At 53.2% G+C, this 17,282-nt stretch overlaps 1 protein-coding gene across 6 annotated transcripts in view; it reads left to right on the top strand.

The window, feature by feature from the left end:
- The window catches only part of RAB44 (RAB44, member RAS oncogene family), a 33,977-nt gene that overhangs the window by 15,677 nt on the left and 1,018 nt on the right, over positions 1 to 17,282 (top strand). Inside the window, exons 5-15 of one of the 6 annotated variants that reach the window (XR_005218086.1) lie at positions 63 to 209; positions 801 to 891; positions 1,246 to 1,341; positions 3,212 to 3,399; positions 3,964 to 5,420; positions 8,610 to 8,691; positions 9,701 to 9,815; positions 10,856 to 10,957; positions 12,567 to 12,643; positions 13,540 to 13,651; positions 14,186 to 14,292. Coding sequence is in view for 5 of the 6 variants with exons in the window: in XM_037844550.1 (XP_037700478.1) it covers positions 63 to 209; positions 801 to 891; positions 1,246 to 1,341; positions 3,212 to 3,399; positions 3,964 to 5,420; positions 8,610 to 8,691; positions 9,701 to 9,815; positions 10,856 to 10,957; positions 12,567 to 12,643; positions 13,540 to 13,651; positions 14,186 to 14,242 (2,524 nt within the window). In the remaining variant the exon portion in view is untranslated. Of the gene's footprint in view, positions 1 to 62; positions 210 to 800; positions 892 to 1,245; positions 1,342 to 3,211; positions 3,400 to 3,963; positions 5,421 to 8,609; positions 8,692 to 9,700; positions 9,816 to 10,855; positions 10,958 to 12,566; positions 12,845 to 13,539; positions 13,652 to 14,185; positions 15,577 to 17,282 lie in introns of those variants that run through there. The other 5 variants (XM_037844550.1, XM_037844552.1, XM_037844553.1 and 2 more) reach the window with 5 other exon arrangements.

Raw genomic sequence — 17,282 nt, 5'->3', positions numbered from 1 at the left:
CTACTGTCTAACCTCAGGCTACCACCCCACCCCCACCCCACCACCATCCCCCGCCTCCCCAGGCAGGCTGAGATCTGGCAGCTGTGGAGGAAGCTGCGGCAGGAGGAGCCCCCACTGGCAGGCAACTTGGAGGGCTTTCTGGCTAAGATGAGCAGCCGCCTGCAGGACGCACGGGCTGACAAGGAGGCCCTGGAGCTGACCCTAAGGAAGTGAGTCGGGGTGGGGTGGGGGGATCATGCACAGAAAGTGCACCGCAGCTTTAAATTTTAATTGAATCTGAATTGAATTTCCCCAGCTGCAGGAGAATAGAGGCTGGGGGTCCACCAAAGGGCCTGGGGGCTGGATGGGGCAGTGCTGCGCTGGAGGCAGAAGTGGCGCAGGGACCTGTGGGAAGTGACATGCAGTGGCATGGGAATGGCGAGTGCTCTTGGCACAATCCAGGGACACTGTTCACATCAATTGCAATGCGTGTGTGACCCCTGGAATTGGCAAGGGTGCAGCCATGCCAGGAGTCTGAGTTAGGGAGGCGGGGAGTGGGGGTGACAGCGAGAGGTGGGGGCAGCGGGATGGGGCCATGGGGCACTGTTTTGGTGATGGGGTCAGGGTGACCAATACCAGAGTCGTGTGGGTTGGGCCTATTGGGATGACTGTCTTCAGGGTGACAGGGGTCAGTGCCCCTGACAGGCTGAGGCGAGCATCAGGATGGGCTCTGACCCAGGCCCAGACCAGCTCTGCCAGCAGCAGGGTCCAGAGGTGTTGATGGGCTGCCCGTTCCCCCACCCGCCTTCGACCCCTTCCAGGCGTGACTCCGACCACCACCACGAGGTCCAGCAGCTCTATGAGGAGATGGAGCAGCAGATCCACCGGGAAAAGCAGCAGCTGCAGGCCGAGGTGGGCTCCTGCCAGCAGCCTGCCCCTTGCCCCCTGCCCTGGCCTCCTCTTCTGGCCAAGTAGTGGGGACAGGGAGCTGGCCAGGAGGGGCATCAGGAGGCTGCTGGGAGTAAGTGGACCCTCACACCCCTGACCAGCTGGGTTCCCCGTAGAGATGGGGTAGGCAGTGCTGAACCCAGGCCTCCTTCCCGTCTCGGGGGCTCTCATTGTGCACTGCAGAGCAGAACTTCCCCTCTCTGGGGGGGGTTGCCCTGAGAACCCTCCCAGCTGGGACATCCAGGTGCTGGTGGGAGTGTGGGGAGGTCTGGGTCTTGGAGCCCGCAGCACAGGGGCTGATCCCTGTCTGCTCCCCAGAGCCGCTCCCGGGACCTGGCCCTCAGCTCCCAGGTGCAAGAGGTCCTGGAGGCCAAGGAGCGTGCAGTGCAGCAGCTGGCTGAGGGCCAGAGGGAGGTGAGCCACAGGGCTTCCCCGGGGGCTGACTCTGAGGGTTCACAGACTTTGACACCCATCCTGGGACCTGCCATAAACATTCTCTGGATAAGTCAGCCTTAAACTGCCAGCCCAGCACTGAGGACTCATGAGACTGTTGGGCTCCCGTTTGACTACAGCCCACTGGGAAAGAGGTGCATTAAGCCCTTATGTGAGATGAGGCCACGTAGTGCAGCGGGAGCACTAAGATAAGAGTTAGAAGGCCCAGGTTCAAATCCCTGCTCTTCCACTTACAGGCTATACAAACCTGGGGAAATAACTTTGCTTGTCTGGCCCTCAGTTTCTCCAGCTATAAAACAGGAATAGTCTCATCCACTGCATCTTCCAGGCTGTTATGACAAGTGAGGTCTTCAGTAGGAAAGCACTGGACAAACAAGAGGTCTCGACGCTGGAGAGGCTTAGTGACAGGGTGATGTTCAACTCTCATCTCATTGTCAGCTGAGTGACATAGAGCAAGTTCTTAACCTCTCTGGGCTTCAGTTTCCTCCCTGGAGAAGCCTTAGAAGGCTGCAGTGAAGATTAGAGGTACTATATGTGAAGGACTAAGGTGGTGCCTGGCACATAGTAGGTGCTTTCTACATCACAGTTGTTACTGTCTCTGAATCTGACCTTAAGGTCAGGATGCCTCTGCCCCAGTTCTCGTAGCCTGCAGTCACTTCTGGTTGGCATTGTAGATGAGTCTTTGGGTCTGAGACCCTGCCCCACTGTCTCCTTTTTCCTTGACTTCCTGACCACTGTCCTTAGTAAAATTGCTTTCTGTTGTGACCAAACAACCAGGGTCCCTTCAGCCCCGGACAGGTACCCAGAACCCCCCTGTCATGGCCGTGGTTGGTGCTGCTATTGGGTCTCATCCTCCCCACACAGATTGATTTCCCAGGTGCCTCTGCAGCAGCTACTCCCTGGAAACTGAGGCCGGCCCCTTCTGCCAAGGAGGAAGATTGGACTTTCCACATTTTGCTCTGTCCCCAATGGACCTGGGGCACCCCCCTCCTCTGGGCCCTTCACCCAACAACCATTTATTGAGCACCTGCGATGCACTGTCCTAGGTTCTAGAGAACTTCATGAACCCAAATACCTGCCCTGTGGAGTTACTGTCTAGTCAGAGAGACAGATGATAAACAAAATAAACAAGTAAAATATGAAACACATTAGTGCTCAGGAGAATAAAGTAAAGGGAAGGGAGATAGAAGACTCAGGGGGAGTTGAAATATTTTGATGGGAGAGTCGAGATGATGCCATTGGAGTAGACTGAAGGAGGTGAGGGGGCCGTGTGCTGTCTGGGAGAAGAGCCTGCAGGCAGAGGGAACAGCCAGCGCAAAGGCCCTGAGGTGGGCTCGTGCGGTGAATGCTCCCAGAGCAGCGAGGAGACCTGTGGGCTGGAGCGTACTGAGGGAGGGCAGAGCAGCAGGAGAGGAGGTCAGAGACGGCATGGGGGCAAGGGGAGGCTGTGCAGGGCCTCGGAGGCCACTGTGGGGCTTTGTCTTCCACTCAGATCAGGCAGATCTCTTTGGAGTCCTGTGGTTAGATCAGGAGCCTAGTGGACCTGATGGGCTCAGAGATGAGCAGCCATTGGAGGGCCTAGAGCAGAGGAGGGGTGGCAGTTTGCGATCCTCCCACAGTTCCCTCTGTCCTCCCTACCCCAACAATTAAAATGTCACCCCCAGGTGGGAGGTAATGGAACTAATTAGGCCAATGAGGGGTAACCACCCCCTACCCTAATCCTGTGTTTTAAGCTGAGTCTCCAGGAGGGGGTTTAAGTCCCAGAGTGTCCTTGGAAGGCTTTGCCTGGAGGCATTTGGGCAACTCTCCTCTCACCCTCTAACCCCGGCAGCTGGAGGCCCAGCTCAACCACCTCAGCAGCACACACCAGAAGGCCAGTTCCGAGAATCAGCAGCTGCGGGAGGCTGAGCGTGATCTGGCTGGGAGGCTGGAAGAGGTGCGGGGGCAGCTGCAGGTGACCAGAGGGCATCTGGACGCTGCCAGGGGCCGTGTGTCCTGGCAGGTGGAGGAGGAACCGAGGCAAGTGGCTGCCCAGCTGGGCTGTAGTGGAGGCCAAGGCCTTCTTGGATGGAAGAGGGGAGGGAGGCTCTGAGTTCTCGGAGGCTCTGGTCGGCACACAGTGCACACATACAATCTCCCTCCTGCAATCCTTGCAACAACCCTGCCAGCTTGGGATTATCATACCCATTTCACAGAGGAGGAAACTGAGGCACAGAGAGGGGAAAACCAAGTGCCCAAGACCACTTGGCTGTGACTCAAGCACGCACACACGCAAACACACAACAGTGCCTAGCGCAGTGCTGGATCCCTGGCAGGCACTCACTCTACTTGTTACAGCTCAGAGATGGAGGATGGGCCAGAATGATCAGGGAAGGCTTCCTGGAGGAGGTGAGGCTTCATGTGGGCCTTGAAGGATAAGCAGGATTGGACAAGGAGTAGGAGTGGGAGGGCCATCCTGGGAGAGCACTGCCTGAGGAAAGACTGGGAGGGGGACCAGATGAGGGGCATGCAAAAGAAGGAGAGGGAGGCAGCCAGGATCTACCTGCCCCATCCCCCGACCTTCGCTTCCCACATCCTTTCCAGTGCTCCCAGAGCTGATGAGGAGAAGGCTCCAGAACCTCCCGTGGAGGCCCCCCTGCCTGGGCTGTTTGGGGACAATGACGACTGGAACCAGCTCCTGAGCGGCTTCAACAGCCCACCACACAGAGCCCTGCACCTCTCCTGGAGCCCACCGCCCTCTCCGAGCCCCTCAGGCCCCCAGACACCCCGTGTGGTCAGGCAGATCTCCATCTCCGAGCCACATGCTGGGCTGTTTGGCCAGATGCCTTCCTCAGATCTGGATGAGACTCTAAGGAGCCCCCCTGGGGTGCCTTCCAGGGCCAAGGAAGTGGACCCAGATGGGCAGGACATCCATTCAGAGCAGCCTGTCAAGCCTCAGAGCCTGGAGCCCGAGGAGGAGCCAGGGCCCAGGCCTGAGGCCCACTTCCCCTGGGATCCCCTGGAGGGCCCACCTGGGGAGGCAGGGGCCCTGGTGGCAGCTGCAATCAAAGTGCTCATTCCTTTGGGGGATGAGTCCCCTCCCCACGTGGAATCTCCTCTTCCCCAGGCCCCCACTGGGCCCAGCGAACAGTTCCAGGCCTCAGACCCCCATGACAAGGGCCCCGAGCCTGGGCCTGCCCCACCCAAGCCACCCAGACAGAGAGAAGCCCTCCCTCAGGATCCATACACCGCTGGCTCTGAGCCAGGGCTGGGGTCCCCGGAGGCTGGCACCCTCACACCCAGGCCGGCCAAGCCCTCCCAGGGTCTGGAGCCTGTGGGTCGGGCTCCCACAGAGGGGCTGGAGCAGGGCGAGTCAGAGCTGGACCTGCAGGAGGGCAGCCCAAGGGCACTGAGAGAAGCTCCTGGCCAGGTCCTCAGGCCAGATGAGCGGCCTGCCCTCCCTCACCTGAGTCTGGAGGAGGTGCCCAGGGCTAAAGAAGGAAAACAAGACAGACAGGACATCAGTTCAGCACAGACAGTTGAGGCTCAAGGCCTGCCAGCTGGGCATCCAGAAGGTCCCCAGCAAGATACTCTGCCTGCTCCTCCCCCACATGGCACACCGCAGGTTCAAGCTGAAGCAGAGGTCCCTGCTCCTGAAAAATCATCTGCCTCGAGGGGCTTTCCCCCCATGGGGGCTCAGCCTGCAGACACAGCAGGGCCCCAGGAGCCCCCACAAACTCTCCCCACCATGGCTAACCTGGAAACCCAACCCAGGCCCCCACCCACGGCTGCTCAAGGGGAGCAAGGCCCTCCTCAACCCAGGGAGCTGAAAGCAGACAAAAGACCTGAAGATACAGAAACGGCCTCCCAAAAGGCTGGGCTGTCCCGATCCCCAGATGACCCCTTGACCGGCAAGCCGCAGGCTGTGGCCGGGGAGCTTCAGGCTGACCCTGATTTCGTCTTCCATGTCATCTTCCTGGGGGACTCGAATGTGGGCAAAACATCCTTCCTGCACCTGCTGCACCATAACTCCTTTGCCACCGGGCTGACAGCTACCGTGGGTAAGGCTCAGCCTGGGGAGGGTGGTAGGGGAAGCGGGAGACCCAGGGGAGCGGGCCAACAAGCCAGAGCAGGCCCAGAACTGGCCACCACTCAGGAAGCTGCAGGTTCTGCCCCGGCCACCGACCCTGCCTTAGCCATTATTCCATAGGGGCATAATCTTACTATTTTACTGATGGTCTCTAATTACAGGTAATTTGCTCTTTTTTTGCATTGATCTGATTAGCTTACAATGTGCCACATCAACAAACCACCCTGCAATTTAGGTGCCAGCGCTGGTTAATGGTAAAAACAAACAAGTCTCCACACACGCGGCCCACAGGCAGGGTCGGTGGATTTGCTCATGACTGGCTCCAGGCCAGTCAGCCATGCCCTGGCAGGAAGTCACCTTGGGCAAGCTGAATATTTTACACAGAATGTATTTGTAGAGTGTGATGTTAGGGACCCAGGTGCCTGAGTTCAAATCCCAGGTGTGCCACTTACTAGCACTTACTGCCACTTAAGAACTTGGGCAAATTATTTAACCCTTCTGAGCCCCCAGATCCTCATCCAAATAATGCAGCCAACGATAGTACTGGCTTCCTAGAGTTATAAGGAATAGGTATGTTAGTACATGTCAAACACTTAGAATAATGTCTGTTATGTAGTAAATGCCCAATAAATATTAGCTGTCATTGTTACAATGATGATGATAAATATTTGATAACATTGAGTTCAGTGGTTCCTACAAATGAAATGCCGCAAAGCGCAAAGCTTCCCCTCCCTAGAAATATCAGGATATATGGCCACTTGAACGTCAGTCTGGAGTATGGAGCTGCAGAAAAGCAATTCGTGGGAATGAAAGGAGGACCTGTTTAGGGGCAAAGACGCAGTTGTCCAAATCTTTGTGGACAGGATGTGTGCTGCCTGGGGACCCAGCAAGACCAGTGGATAAATGACAGCCCTTGCACAAGAAAGGCCCCAGGGCAGCTTCTCAACCCTTTCTCTGCCTAAGAATCTTCACCTGGGTGCTAGCTAAAAATGCAGCGCCCTTGGGAGGAGGAGCCCATAGCAAGCCTGGCCTGAGTTCTGCAGAGTCACTGTGTTTACCAGCCTCCATTATTAATCACTGGGGCTACTGTTTACTGAAAGCCTGCGATGCACCAGGCATCTTGTATACAGATCTTAATTCTTGCAACAACCCTCTTTATGACTGACTCTCCCTTATTATTAAGTGGTAAGACGCTTCCATAAAATTCAATCCAGAATAGACCATGGTTGCAGATTTGTAAGAAGACGCGACAAGCCCATACTATCAGCCGGCTGGGAGCCCATGAGATCCAGGTGCATTGTCCAAATCTGCCCCAGGCCCAGCTGCAGTCTGCTGCTACCCAGTGTCTGTCGTCCATTTGGGCTTAAGTATCACTGGGGATGACTCAGGGTTTCCCCAGTCATCCTATCCATCCCCTCTCCCCATGTCACCCTCCCTACATCCCTGCTTCCCTCTCTCAGAAGATAAGAATGTAGCTTCTTGCATCAGAGAGCAGCCAGGTGGAGGATCCCAGCCAACTGGGTTATGTCTGAATGTGCATTTGTGTGAGGTATTCCCATATCCACCCTATTTTACAGACATGGAAACAGATCACCGAAGACCTGATTTGGATTCTTGCCCTAGCCGGGCTCCACAGCCGGAGTCCATACCCAGGGCCACCTGCTTTCAAAGCTCACCTTATAAACTTGGCCCTCTTTTGGGTTCGGCATTGCCCTCTGCCTGGGAGTGTTCATTTAAAATAGCAGATTCCCCAAGGAGGAGAAAACGTTATATTCCTTTATGTAGATATGTGATAGCATGTTTTTGGAAAGGCTTTAAGAAGGGATCTGCAGGGAGGTGGAAAAGTGGGAGAGATGGGAGAATTAGTAAATCCAAGGAGGAATTGTTAGTTATTCAGCGGATTGCTTTGTGAGGCAGTGAGCCCTCTACCTTGGGTGTGCAAACAGAGGCTGGGAAATGTCCCCAGGGGATAGGATTAGATAACCTCTGAGGAGCCCCAGATCCTGGGTTCCCTATGACCTTCAGGAAAGAAGGCAGCAAACTTCTTCACCATTTTGCTGAGGTCAGGGGCTGCCACTGCTCCCAGCTTCTTTCTGGAGAGCACTAGGGGTGAGGTGGGGGTGGGGGTGGCTGGGGGAGAGTGTTCTATGGTTTTGGCGCCACCAGGGGCAGCAACAGGTGCTCCTGGGGGTCACTGTTGGCACAGCTAATATGAGGAGAGGCACCTGCTGGGGCTGGCCTGGAGTCTACAGTGGGCACTACAGCCTTAGAGCTCCAACAGGAAAGGGGGACTGAGCAGCCCCTCCCCATCACCCCTGCTCCCAGCCTGCTTTCCTTGGGAAGTGAGAGTTGGCAGGAGGGTGCACCCCAAAGATTACCAGCCTCCCTGGGATTTCACTATAACCTGTGTATTTCCAGGGACAGAAAGGATCCAGAACTATGACCACAGGGAGGAAGGGCCACGAAATTTGGGGGCCTGGGATTAGGAAGAAGAGAATTAATAGTAATAATAAAAATTGCTACCTCTCAAGCTCCCACCAGAAACTGGGCTGATTAATCTCCCCCCATCACCCTGCAATGTGGATCTTTTTAAATTGCCACCTTACAGGCGAGGAAATGAGAGGCTCAGAGAGGTGAAGTGACTTGCCCAAGGTCACACAGCCAGTACAATGGCAGATGGAGGTTGTCTCTGAAGCCATCACTACTTCCAATCCCCATCCCCACCTGGCTGCCTCTCTACCTGCTGTCTGGCTGAAGGAGAAAGATGCATGCAACAAATAGAGACTATTACAAGGAGTGTTATAAAAACAAAATAATGAAACTGGTTTTCCTGGGTGATCCAAGGAATAAGCATTGCTGTACACTGGGGAGACAGATAAATGCGATGTCAAGCTACCTCCCACTGGTGTTGACTGCCGGGTGTGGGAGTGCGGTGGGAGCAGTGAACCCTGTGGGCTGGGTGGTCAGGGAAGGCTTCTTGGAGGAAGCAGCCCTTTGAGTATGGATGAGATTTGGGGACCAGAGTGGAAGCCCACCAGCCAAAGCCTTCCATTCCACTGTGGCTGGTTTGGGGAACGGGTGTATTTTTGAGCAGGCCTTGGCTAGAAGTCCCGGATGGTAACTTTGAAGTGGCCCTTATGCCCCTCTGTGTGTTTCCTAGGAGTGGATTTTCGGGTGAAAAACCTGCTGGTGGACAGCAAGCACTTTGCATTGCAGCTCTGGGATACAGCTGGACAGGAGAGGTAACAGGCCATCGACATGCCCCCCTCCCCTCAATGGGATCAGGGACCCGAACTGAGCCTGGGGGCAGAGGGCAGCCCCTATCTTGAGGAGTCCAACTTGGGCAAGAGGTGACCAAGTGTGGATAAGGCGTCTTCCACCTAAGAATTCAGGATGTTAGGGAAGAAGAGATGAGTCAGCACAAGTGGGGGAAGACAGGGCAGCAGTCCCAGAGGCCCCCCTTAGGTGGGCAAGGCACATCTTCCTTGGGGGGGGCAGCCACCCAATCACCTATCCTTCTGAAAACACTTGCCTTCCGCTTCCAGCTAGGCAGTATTGATCAAAATTTTACAGGCACATGTTCTTTGACCCAGCAGTACTTCTTCCAGAAATTCATCCTACAGATACACTCACGCATGACTCTAATAACGTAGGGATGAAGACCCCTCCTAATAACATTGTTCATATTGTAAAACCTTGGAAATAACCTAAATGTCCATCTATAGGGAACCAGTTAAATAAATTAGGGCCTAGCCATACAATGAAATGCTGAGAAGCCATTAAAGAAAAACCGAGGACTCTCTTTACGTACCAATACGGAGGTATCTCCAAGATATTTTGTTAACTGGAAAAAACAAACCACAGCACAGAATAATGAAGGTTAGTGAGTACAGTGAGTGTTAAACACTGTATTTCTGTAAAGATATGTGTATATACATATTTGCTTGTATATATGTAACATATCTCTGGAAAGAGATTCTAGAAACTGTTCGCCCCGCCTCCAAGGGAAGGAACTGGATGGCCATGAGCCAGGGAGAGAGATTTTTCACTGGGTGCCTTTTGGTACCTTTTGAACTTTGAGCCATGAGAATATATTACTATTCAACAATAACTGTGAAAAAAGAAAAGCATATGCAGATTCTGTTTGGGAAGCAATTAGAGGCAGGACTTTGCAGATGGAGTGGCTGAGAGCTGGGAGGCCAGGCTAAGGTAAGTTTGCTCGGCGTGGCCTCACGCAGACTCTCTGGGCAGGTACCACAGCGTGACGCGGCAGCTGCTGCGCAGGGCCGATGGAGTGGTGCTCATGTACGACGTCACCTCCCAGGAGAGCTTTCTCAACGTTCGCTACTGGCTGGACTGTCTGCAGGTGAGCAGATGGCTGCTAGGATTGACCCTGTTTTTGGCTTCAGGCAGGAGATTGTATCCTGCTCACTCCCCACTTTCTCCCAGGGTCACAAACAGCACAAAAGACATACGGGTGACACCATGCACTGAGGACGTGTGGCTGTATCAGCTTGGGACACAGTAGTACAAAGAGACCACAACTGCACAGTACAATCCAAAATACTTCCTTTATCCTTTGTACATTTCTTTCCTACCTACAGCAACCCTATACCTGTTTGTGGTGTCTTAGTACCTGGGGATAATGCAATTCTAGTGTCATTCTAGGTGAGAAATTCCTCTGCTCACACATTCCCAATTCTTTCCTCCATGTACTTAATTGATACATGTATACTGAAATCTTCAGTGAATACTAGCAATGCAGAAGCGTGTGAAGTAAGACATGTATTCTCTCCAGAAGTTTCTAGTCTAGCTAAGGAAGCAGAAAAAGTTAATGATTGAGGAGGGGAGTTGCATTCTGGGGTCTGATAGGACCTGCGTTTGAATCCCAACAACCCTGCTTACTACCCAAGGTAACTGTGACCTTGGACAAGTGGATTAACCTCTCTGAACTTCAAGGTCCTACTTCTCTCCTGGGAAAGTTGTGGGGACTAACTGATACACTTGCTTTCAGCACAGCACCTGCATGTAGTAAGCACTCAGTAAATAGAAGTTATTATTATTGTTGTTATACATGATACAATTAGGAAATGAGCCAAGGCAGCCTGTGCAATCAAGCCCAGAAAGGAAGAGTAGAGCATGGGCAGGAGCAATCCTGGAAGGCTTCCAGGGAGAGGCGTCCTTGAGGGTGGCCTTAGAAAGTGGGTGAGATGTTTACAGGCAGAGAGAAGGGGCAGGCTCATCACAGATGAGGGGAAAAGTGGTGAGGTGGGAGGGTGTGGAGTGGGTGTGACATGGAGGGGGGCACGTGGCAGGGGAGGGGCGCACTGTCAGCCAATCTGCTCAGGGCCCAGCCTACAGCCGGCACTTAACACGTGTGGCTGAGGGAGCATATTCTGTGTGCAGGATGCAGCGTCCGACGGGGTGGTCATCCTTCTCCTGGGAAACAAGATGGACTGTGAAGAGGAACGGCAGGTGCCCACTGAGGCCGGGCAGGAACTGGCCAAGGTGAGCACCTGGGCTTCGGCCCCTCTCCCAGCCCAGACTGAGCAGACACCTCCCTGTGGGGGATTAGATAGGGGATCACCCTCGCCTGGGCAACCGAGAAGGAACCATCTGCCCATTCCAGCCCCTGCCCAGCCAAAGGTCAGGCCAGGGTAGACAGCAGCCTGGCCACCTCTGCCTCCCTCCCACCCCAGTTCTCCAGAAACCACTCTCAGACCCAAACGCGAGGCCATAGTGGCAGACGTGGCATTCAACTTCAATGTCAAATTAGCAAATTCCCACATCATGTCCTAACCTACGTGAAAAAATCTTCAGAGTAAAAAGGGTTTAAAATCTCCATTTAAAATTCCCAGTCAAATCTTAATTTTATTTCTAGTCTCTAATTAGCATTCTTCCTTTTTAATTTGTTCTAGCTTAAGATTCAAATTCTTCCCTGGGAAGATGACATCAAAAGCCCCACCAGACAGCAGATGCTATTTAATTATGAATAGAATTTATCCACATTCTGGAAAATCTGGAGAATAGTAAAGAAGGGAAAAAAAATCACTTCTTGTCCCACCCCTGTTAGCATTTTCATATGGTATTTCCTTCTCGTATCTCCTCTTACTTCTCATAATTGCAAGCTCATCATTGAGGTTCCTGGTTGGGAATTTTTTTCCTCTTAGAAGTAGTAGCTCATCCCTTTGACATAATAATTCCTCTTCTAACAATTTATCCTAAGGAAAGAGTCAGAAATAATAACCCCTAAGGGAATAATGAAATGGATGCTCATGTATAATGTATAATCACGTGTATATGAGGATGTTCTTTACAATATTATTTATAAGAATGAACATCTGGCAGTAGTTAGAGGCTAAACTGTGGTGTGTTCACAGGAGAGCCTAGTATTTGCCATTAAGAATCCTGTCCTGGAAGAATATTTAAGGGTGTGGGAGAAATGCTTACAATATAGTGTGAAGTCAGAAAAGCTGGCTGCAAATCTGGGTGTAGGTTAGTTTGAACCACATGAAATTGCCGATCTTTCAACATTTTGGACCTACCAAAACAGCAATTTCATGTGGTCTAACCAACAATACGATGACATTTAACAAAACTCCCTCCCCCAATAAAAGGATAACATAAAACAAAATGGAAATATGTGTACCCAAATGCTAACAGTTTATATATATATACGTGTGTATGTGTATATATATCACAGTTACATGTATAATGGGTTTATAACTTGTATTTTACTTTTTTATAATGGATTTTCCAATATTCCCCCAATGAAATATTGAAATATATATATATATATATTTTTTTTAATCAGAAAACATAAAGTGTTCCCAGCAGATTGCTCTGAGTTTGGATGCAGGCTTCCCATGGTCATCCTGAAGCCTGAGGCATGTTTTTAGGGAGGTATCCTCAACACCTCAGCCAGAAGGGTGGAGGGGCTGAGGGCAGAGGGGCTCACACCAAGCAAGATGGGCTGCCACACCCATGGGGTTGGCCGGGGGAGGTACAGGGCAGGACTCTGTTTGCCCTGGACAGGACTTTGGCCACGGGGCTGCTTCCTGGCCGCTCAGCAGTGTCTCCCCGAAGGCACCCACACCCCTGTCTGTCTGGCCTGCAGGAGCTGGGGGTCTCCTTTGGGGAATGCAGTGCTGTCCTGGGACACAACATCCTGGAGCCCATGGTGAACCTGGCCAGGTGAGTGTGGTGAACCTGGCCAGGTGAGTGTCGCGAACCTGGCCAGGTGAGTGTCGCCTGCCCCTCCCCACCCAGAATCCTCTGGGGCGGCCTTCAGCCCAGGCTCCCGTGTGGGACAGGAAGGCCCGTGCTGAGGAAACGGTCAAGGAAACACCCAGTGAAATAACAGAGCTCCAGTCTGAGTAGAGAGAGCAGTCCAGTTCTAGCACTCCTGTTAGCGGCTTCGCTTCCCCCAAGTCACCCCACTTCTCTGAGCCTCGTTTTCTCCTCTGTTGAGTGGAGTGGGGAGAGTGTCACTCCCCTGTTCTCAACTTTCTAGTGACTTCCACTGGGTTTAGAATAAATCCAAATGCCTGGCAATGGCCTACACCACCTCCCCTAGCACCTCCTCCCCGCCCCAGCCAAGCCCCACGCCCCAACCCCCAGCTCCAGCCAGGACGGCCACTCTCCAGGTCTTCTCTGTGATTTCCACCTCTTCCTCTTCCCTCTGGCGAGAGTGCAGGGCCCCCTCCCCATAACTGGCTTCATCTCGTCTTTCAAATTTCAACTCAAAGGCCCAGCCCCTACCCCACCACCACTATTTGCCAACACAGCCCTCTGTTTGTGTCCTTCCTAGCCTTTCTCAACAAATTGTAATTATATATGTATTTGTCTGCCTCCCCACCCAGGCTGTAGCTCCAGGAGGGCAGGGCCAGGTCTGTTTTTTTCACCACCCCCTCCACACCTAGGGCCTGGCACACGGTGGTGCTCATTAAGACACTGAAATGAGTAAGCGGGTGGGGTTAGCCCAGGTGTGCTCTACAGCTCCGTAGCCAAGTGCGCCTGCTAAACTGTAAACCTGGCCACGCCCCGTGCCCTCCAGCATAAATCTGCCTGATGGCTTCCCTTTGCCGTAGGATGGAAGCCCAAGTGCTGACTGCGGCTTCTGAAACCCTGCTGCCTCCACGGCGCCTCTCTGTCCATTCAGCCCTCGATTTAACACAGTGCCTGGCTCACAGTAAATATATTGTGAGTGAATGGACGAATGAGTGAGTGAATGAACGAAGGCACTTCTTTCACTTCCTCAACACTGAACTCTTTTGACACTGGGCCTTTGCCCTTTGCCCACCATGCACCTCCCTTCCTCCTTTCTGCCAATGAACCTCTGTCCATCCCTCAGGTCTCAGCTGAAACACCACCCCCTTCGTCCGGGAACCCCTCCAGGAATCTTTCTAGGACCTGGTGGGAAGTCCCTCTGTGTGCTTCCTCCATCTACCACTCACTCCTGTCTCCTTCCCTTCCCAGTGAGCTTCTCAAGGCAGTGACAGGTTGACTTCTTCGTCATTATCAGAGTCCCTTGCACAGTGCCTGGCAGAAAAAGAGGCAGAAGGCCAAAGCCCCTCATTTTTCTGGTGCCCTGTGGAACACAAGGCAGGGGCAGAGCCAGTGGGAGGGGAGAACCTCAGGGGGTGCCAACCACCAGAGCCCCAGCTGCTTCCCGTCTGCCCTGCACGCTGCCCCTGGGAGGTGAGAGAGGACTGATGCCTGGGTGTCGTCATGCAGGTCACTCAAGATGCAGGAGGACTGCCTGAAGGGCTCACTGGCAGAGGTGGCCCCTGAAAAGCCACCAAAGAAAGCTGGTTGCTGCTTCTGACGGCCGGTTGGCTGGGGTAGGCTGGACACCCCACTCGGTTCTCGACCCTCAGCTACTGTCCCATCCTCCTGTACACACCAAGGACAGAGAGGACCAGCTTGGAAGAGCAGGAAAACCCTCCTCAACTCAGATCTGAGGTCGGGGGCTGCATTAGCTCTGCTCTCTGCCCTCTGAAAAGGGACTTTGCTGAGAAAATAAGTCTTGGGGTGGAGGAGGAGGTGCTTAAAACTCTTTAAAGAAAGGAAAAGTCTCGAAAATAGATTTAAGGAAAATACATCTCTGGGTGGTAAAATTACTGAGTGAATGTGTGGGGGTGTTATTTCCTTTATATGTTATATATATATATATTTGTATTTTTAGATTTTCTACAATAACTGGGTATTCCCTTTGTGAGCAAAAAAAAAATGTTGAGATGGAGGAAAGAAACTTTCAAAGGCACTTGCTTTGATGCTGATTAGTAATTAATGTAACCTACTAATTACAAAGCACTCTGTGTATTAAAGCAGTCCCCTGTCTTTGCCCGGCAGAGCAGTCTTAACCTTGTTTCATTAATTACATCTATTTGCAAGTTTAGGGTTTCTTCTGAGTCGAATCCGATTCCTGGGGTGGCCCCTGATGTGCCCCCACACCCTCCTGTTCCCTGAGCCCCACACACACTGCCTTCCCCCATGACCCGCCTCTGAGGAGTCACAGCCGGGCACTGTCCCACCTGCTCGCCTGGCACTGCCCCTTGCCCTGAGGGGTGACCGCTGCATCCAATGAGGCACAGCTGGGGTGTGGCTGGAGGGGCCTGGGGAGCAGCTGGGAGGACTGGAGTCAGAATCACTCATAGGCTCCTCTTGGAGCTTTTGCAGGAGTTCCCTAATTGCACAAGATTTGCCTTTTAAAAGCCCGTTGCACGTTATAACCCAGGGCGCGGGTGTTCAGTGCCCTTGGGGAGTTTACGTCGAGAGTCTTAGAGAGACCGCCTCTCACTGTTGGACTCGTTTGCTCACCATGTACTGAACATCCGATGCGTGCTGGGCGCTGAGTTTGCTACTTGGTAATCACTCAGGTACTGGTGAATTCCCCGGCTGAATTAGAGGAAACGCCAGGTTCGTAGAGAGGCACAAAGACAGTCCAAGAGATCGAGTTACAAAGAGAGAATGAAAGAGAAAACTGGAGAGCTGGAGATAGAGGACAGAGCCTTGTTCCTACCTATTCAAAGTCTCAGTGGCTCCCAGCCCCTACCCCTCTTCTCGATGCTGAAAGGGATGCCTCAATGGCAGTGAGATTTCTGTCACTAGAGGCATACAAGCAAAGCTAGGTGACACTTGGCAATAGGTGAAGTGGAGAAAATTCAGGCATCAGAAGCCACTGAGGATTGGATTAGATGCCCTCAAGAGACACCATCCAGCTTCTGCTTCCTTCCCACCCAGTGCCTTCTCCCTTTCCTGGCCCTCTTCCTCAGCCCCAAACCTCCCCCTACTCTAAGCAGTCTCTAAGCGGTGGCGTGTTCAGAGAAAGAGTGAGAAAGAGAGGGAGAGAGAGGTGTGGGAGGTGCGGGCTGGAATCAGTCAGTGATGCCCAGGCTGCCACTGCCAGTGGTGACCCCCCCCACCCCAGCTCTCTCTCTCTAGGGCTCAGGGACCCGACAGGCACCGATATCTCTATCCTGAGGGCCAGAGTGTTAATGAGGGAGGCAGGAGGGGCGCGATTCCTGGGGGAGCGCAGTGGGATGGACAGAGCTCCAGTCCTTTGGGAGACCCAGGGTGGGAGTGGCCCCCCAACCTGCCCCTCCAATCTCAGCTCTAGTGCAGCCTCCAGGCAGCCAGCTCAGGTTCCCTAGCAGCGAAGTGCTTGGAGGGGCTGTGCACCTGCCCAGAACCCTCTTAGCCTTCTCCAGCTGGGTCCACCTGGGCAGAGCAGAGCCGAGGAGGGGCCACCAGCTCCTAGCATCAAGGAGCTCACGGGTCAGCAAGGATTCAAGGTAACAGGACTCAGGAGCTACTCAAGGTAGACTTCAGAGTGAACTTCCAGACAAGAGGTGAGTTCTCAGGGCATGTCAGCCACGCGGGCTCTGGTTATAATTTAGCTTGGGGCTGTTGAAGGAAAGGAGGGTGGGACTGGGCTGATGAGGCTCAGGGTGTGGAGTGAGAAGGGGAGGTCAGTGGGATAGAATGGAGGCTGGGCAGGGGTATTAGGGAAGAGAGGTTTTTGGAACTGAGCAAGACCAGACAATAGCCACTATTGACTGAGCACCTCCTGTGTGCACTTACCTTAAGTTACCTCGCTGACTGTTATCTCCATTTTACAGATGAGGAAAGTGATGCAGAGAGGAGTTGAGTAATTTGTCACCTCACATAGCTAGTAAATGGTGGGGCCAGGTTTCAAACCACAGACTTACCCGTTAAGTTTTGGAGCTTCTTACGGGAAGGCATGGATGCTTAGGTGGAGCAGGGGTCCCTTCCCTCTCCCTCTTCCCCATTCCTTTACTCTCTTCTTCCCGCTCCCCAAACCTCCAATCACTGGCACCCCATTCTGGACCAGAGGATAGAAATGAAAAAGTGACGACAAATGCCAGGGAAGAGTCTCCATTACAGGATTCACTCAGGGAAACTAGGGTATTTGGGCTGGACCCTCATTTCCACCTTCCCCAAAGTGCCTGGGATCAGAGTCTGAAACCCGGGAGGTGTGGTGGTATCAGAATCTGGAAAGGCCCCCTTGCCGGACCGTCATCAGCTGCCTTCAAGCAAGCTGCTTCCTTCCAGAGGGCAACAGAGACCAAGCAACTCCCCCGGGCAGGGGCTCTGCACGAGGGGCTTCAGGGGACCGCCCCCCCCCCGCCCAGATCAGGCCTTGGGCCACCTAGAGAGGGGTCTCTCCAGTCTGGGAGAAAAGGGGATGGAACCCAGATCAGGACCCCACTGATCTGTCTTGGTTGCTACTATCTCCTCAGTGCCCAGCATAGAGAAACACTCAGGAGATCTTAGTATTGAGTTAACAAACGAAACTCTAAGCCAGCTG

Source organism: Choloepus didactylus, chromosome 7 (genome assembly GCF_015220235.1).
Source record: "Choloepus didactylus isolate mChoDid1 chromosome 7, mChoDid1.pri, whole genome shotgun sequence".
Taxonomy (NCBI): Eukaryota; Metazoa; Chordata; class Mammalia; order Pilosa; family Megalonychidae; genus Choloepus; species Choloepus didactylus.
Note: the sequence above shows the minus strand (reverse complement) of the source record. Positions and strands in the feature narration are given on the sequence as shown.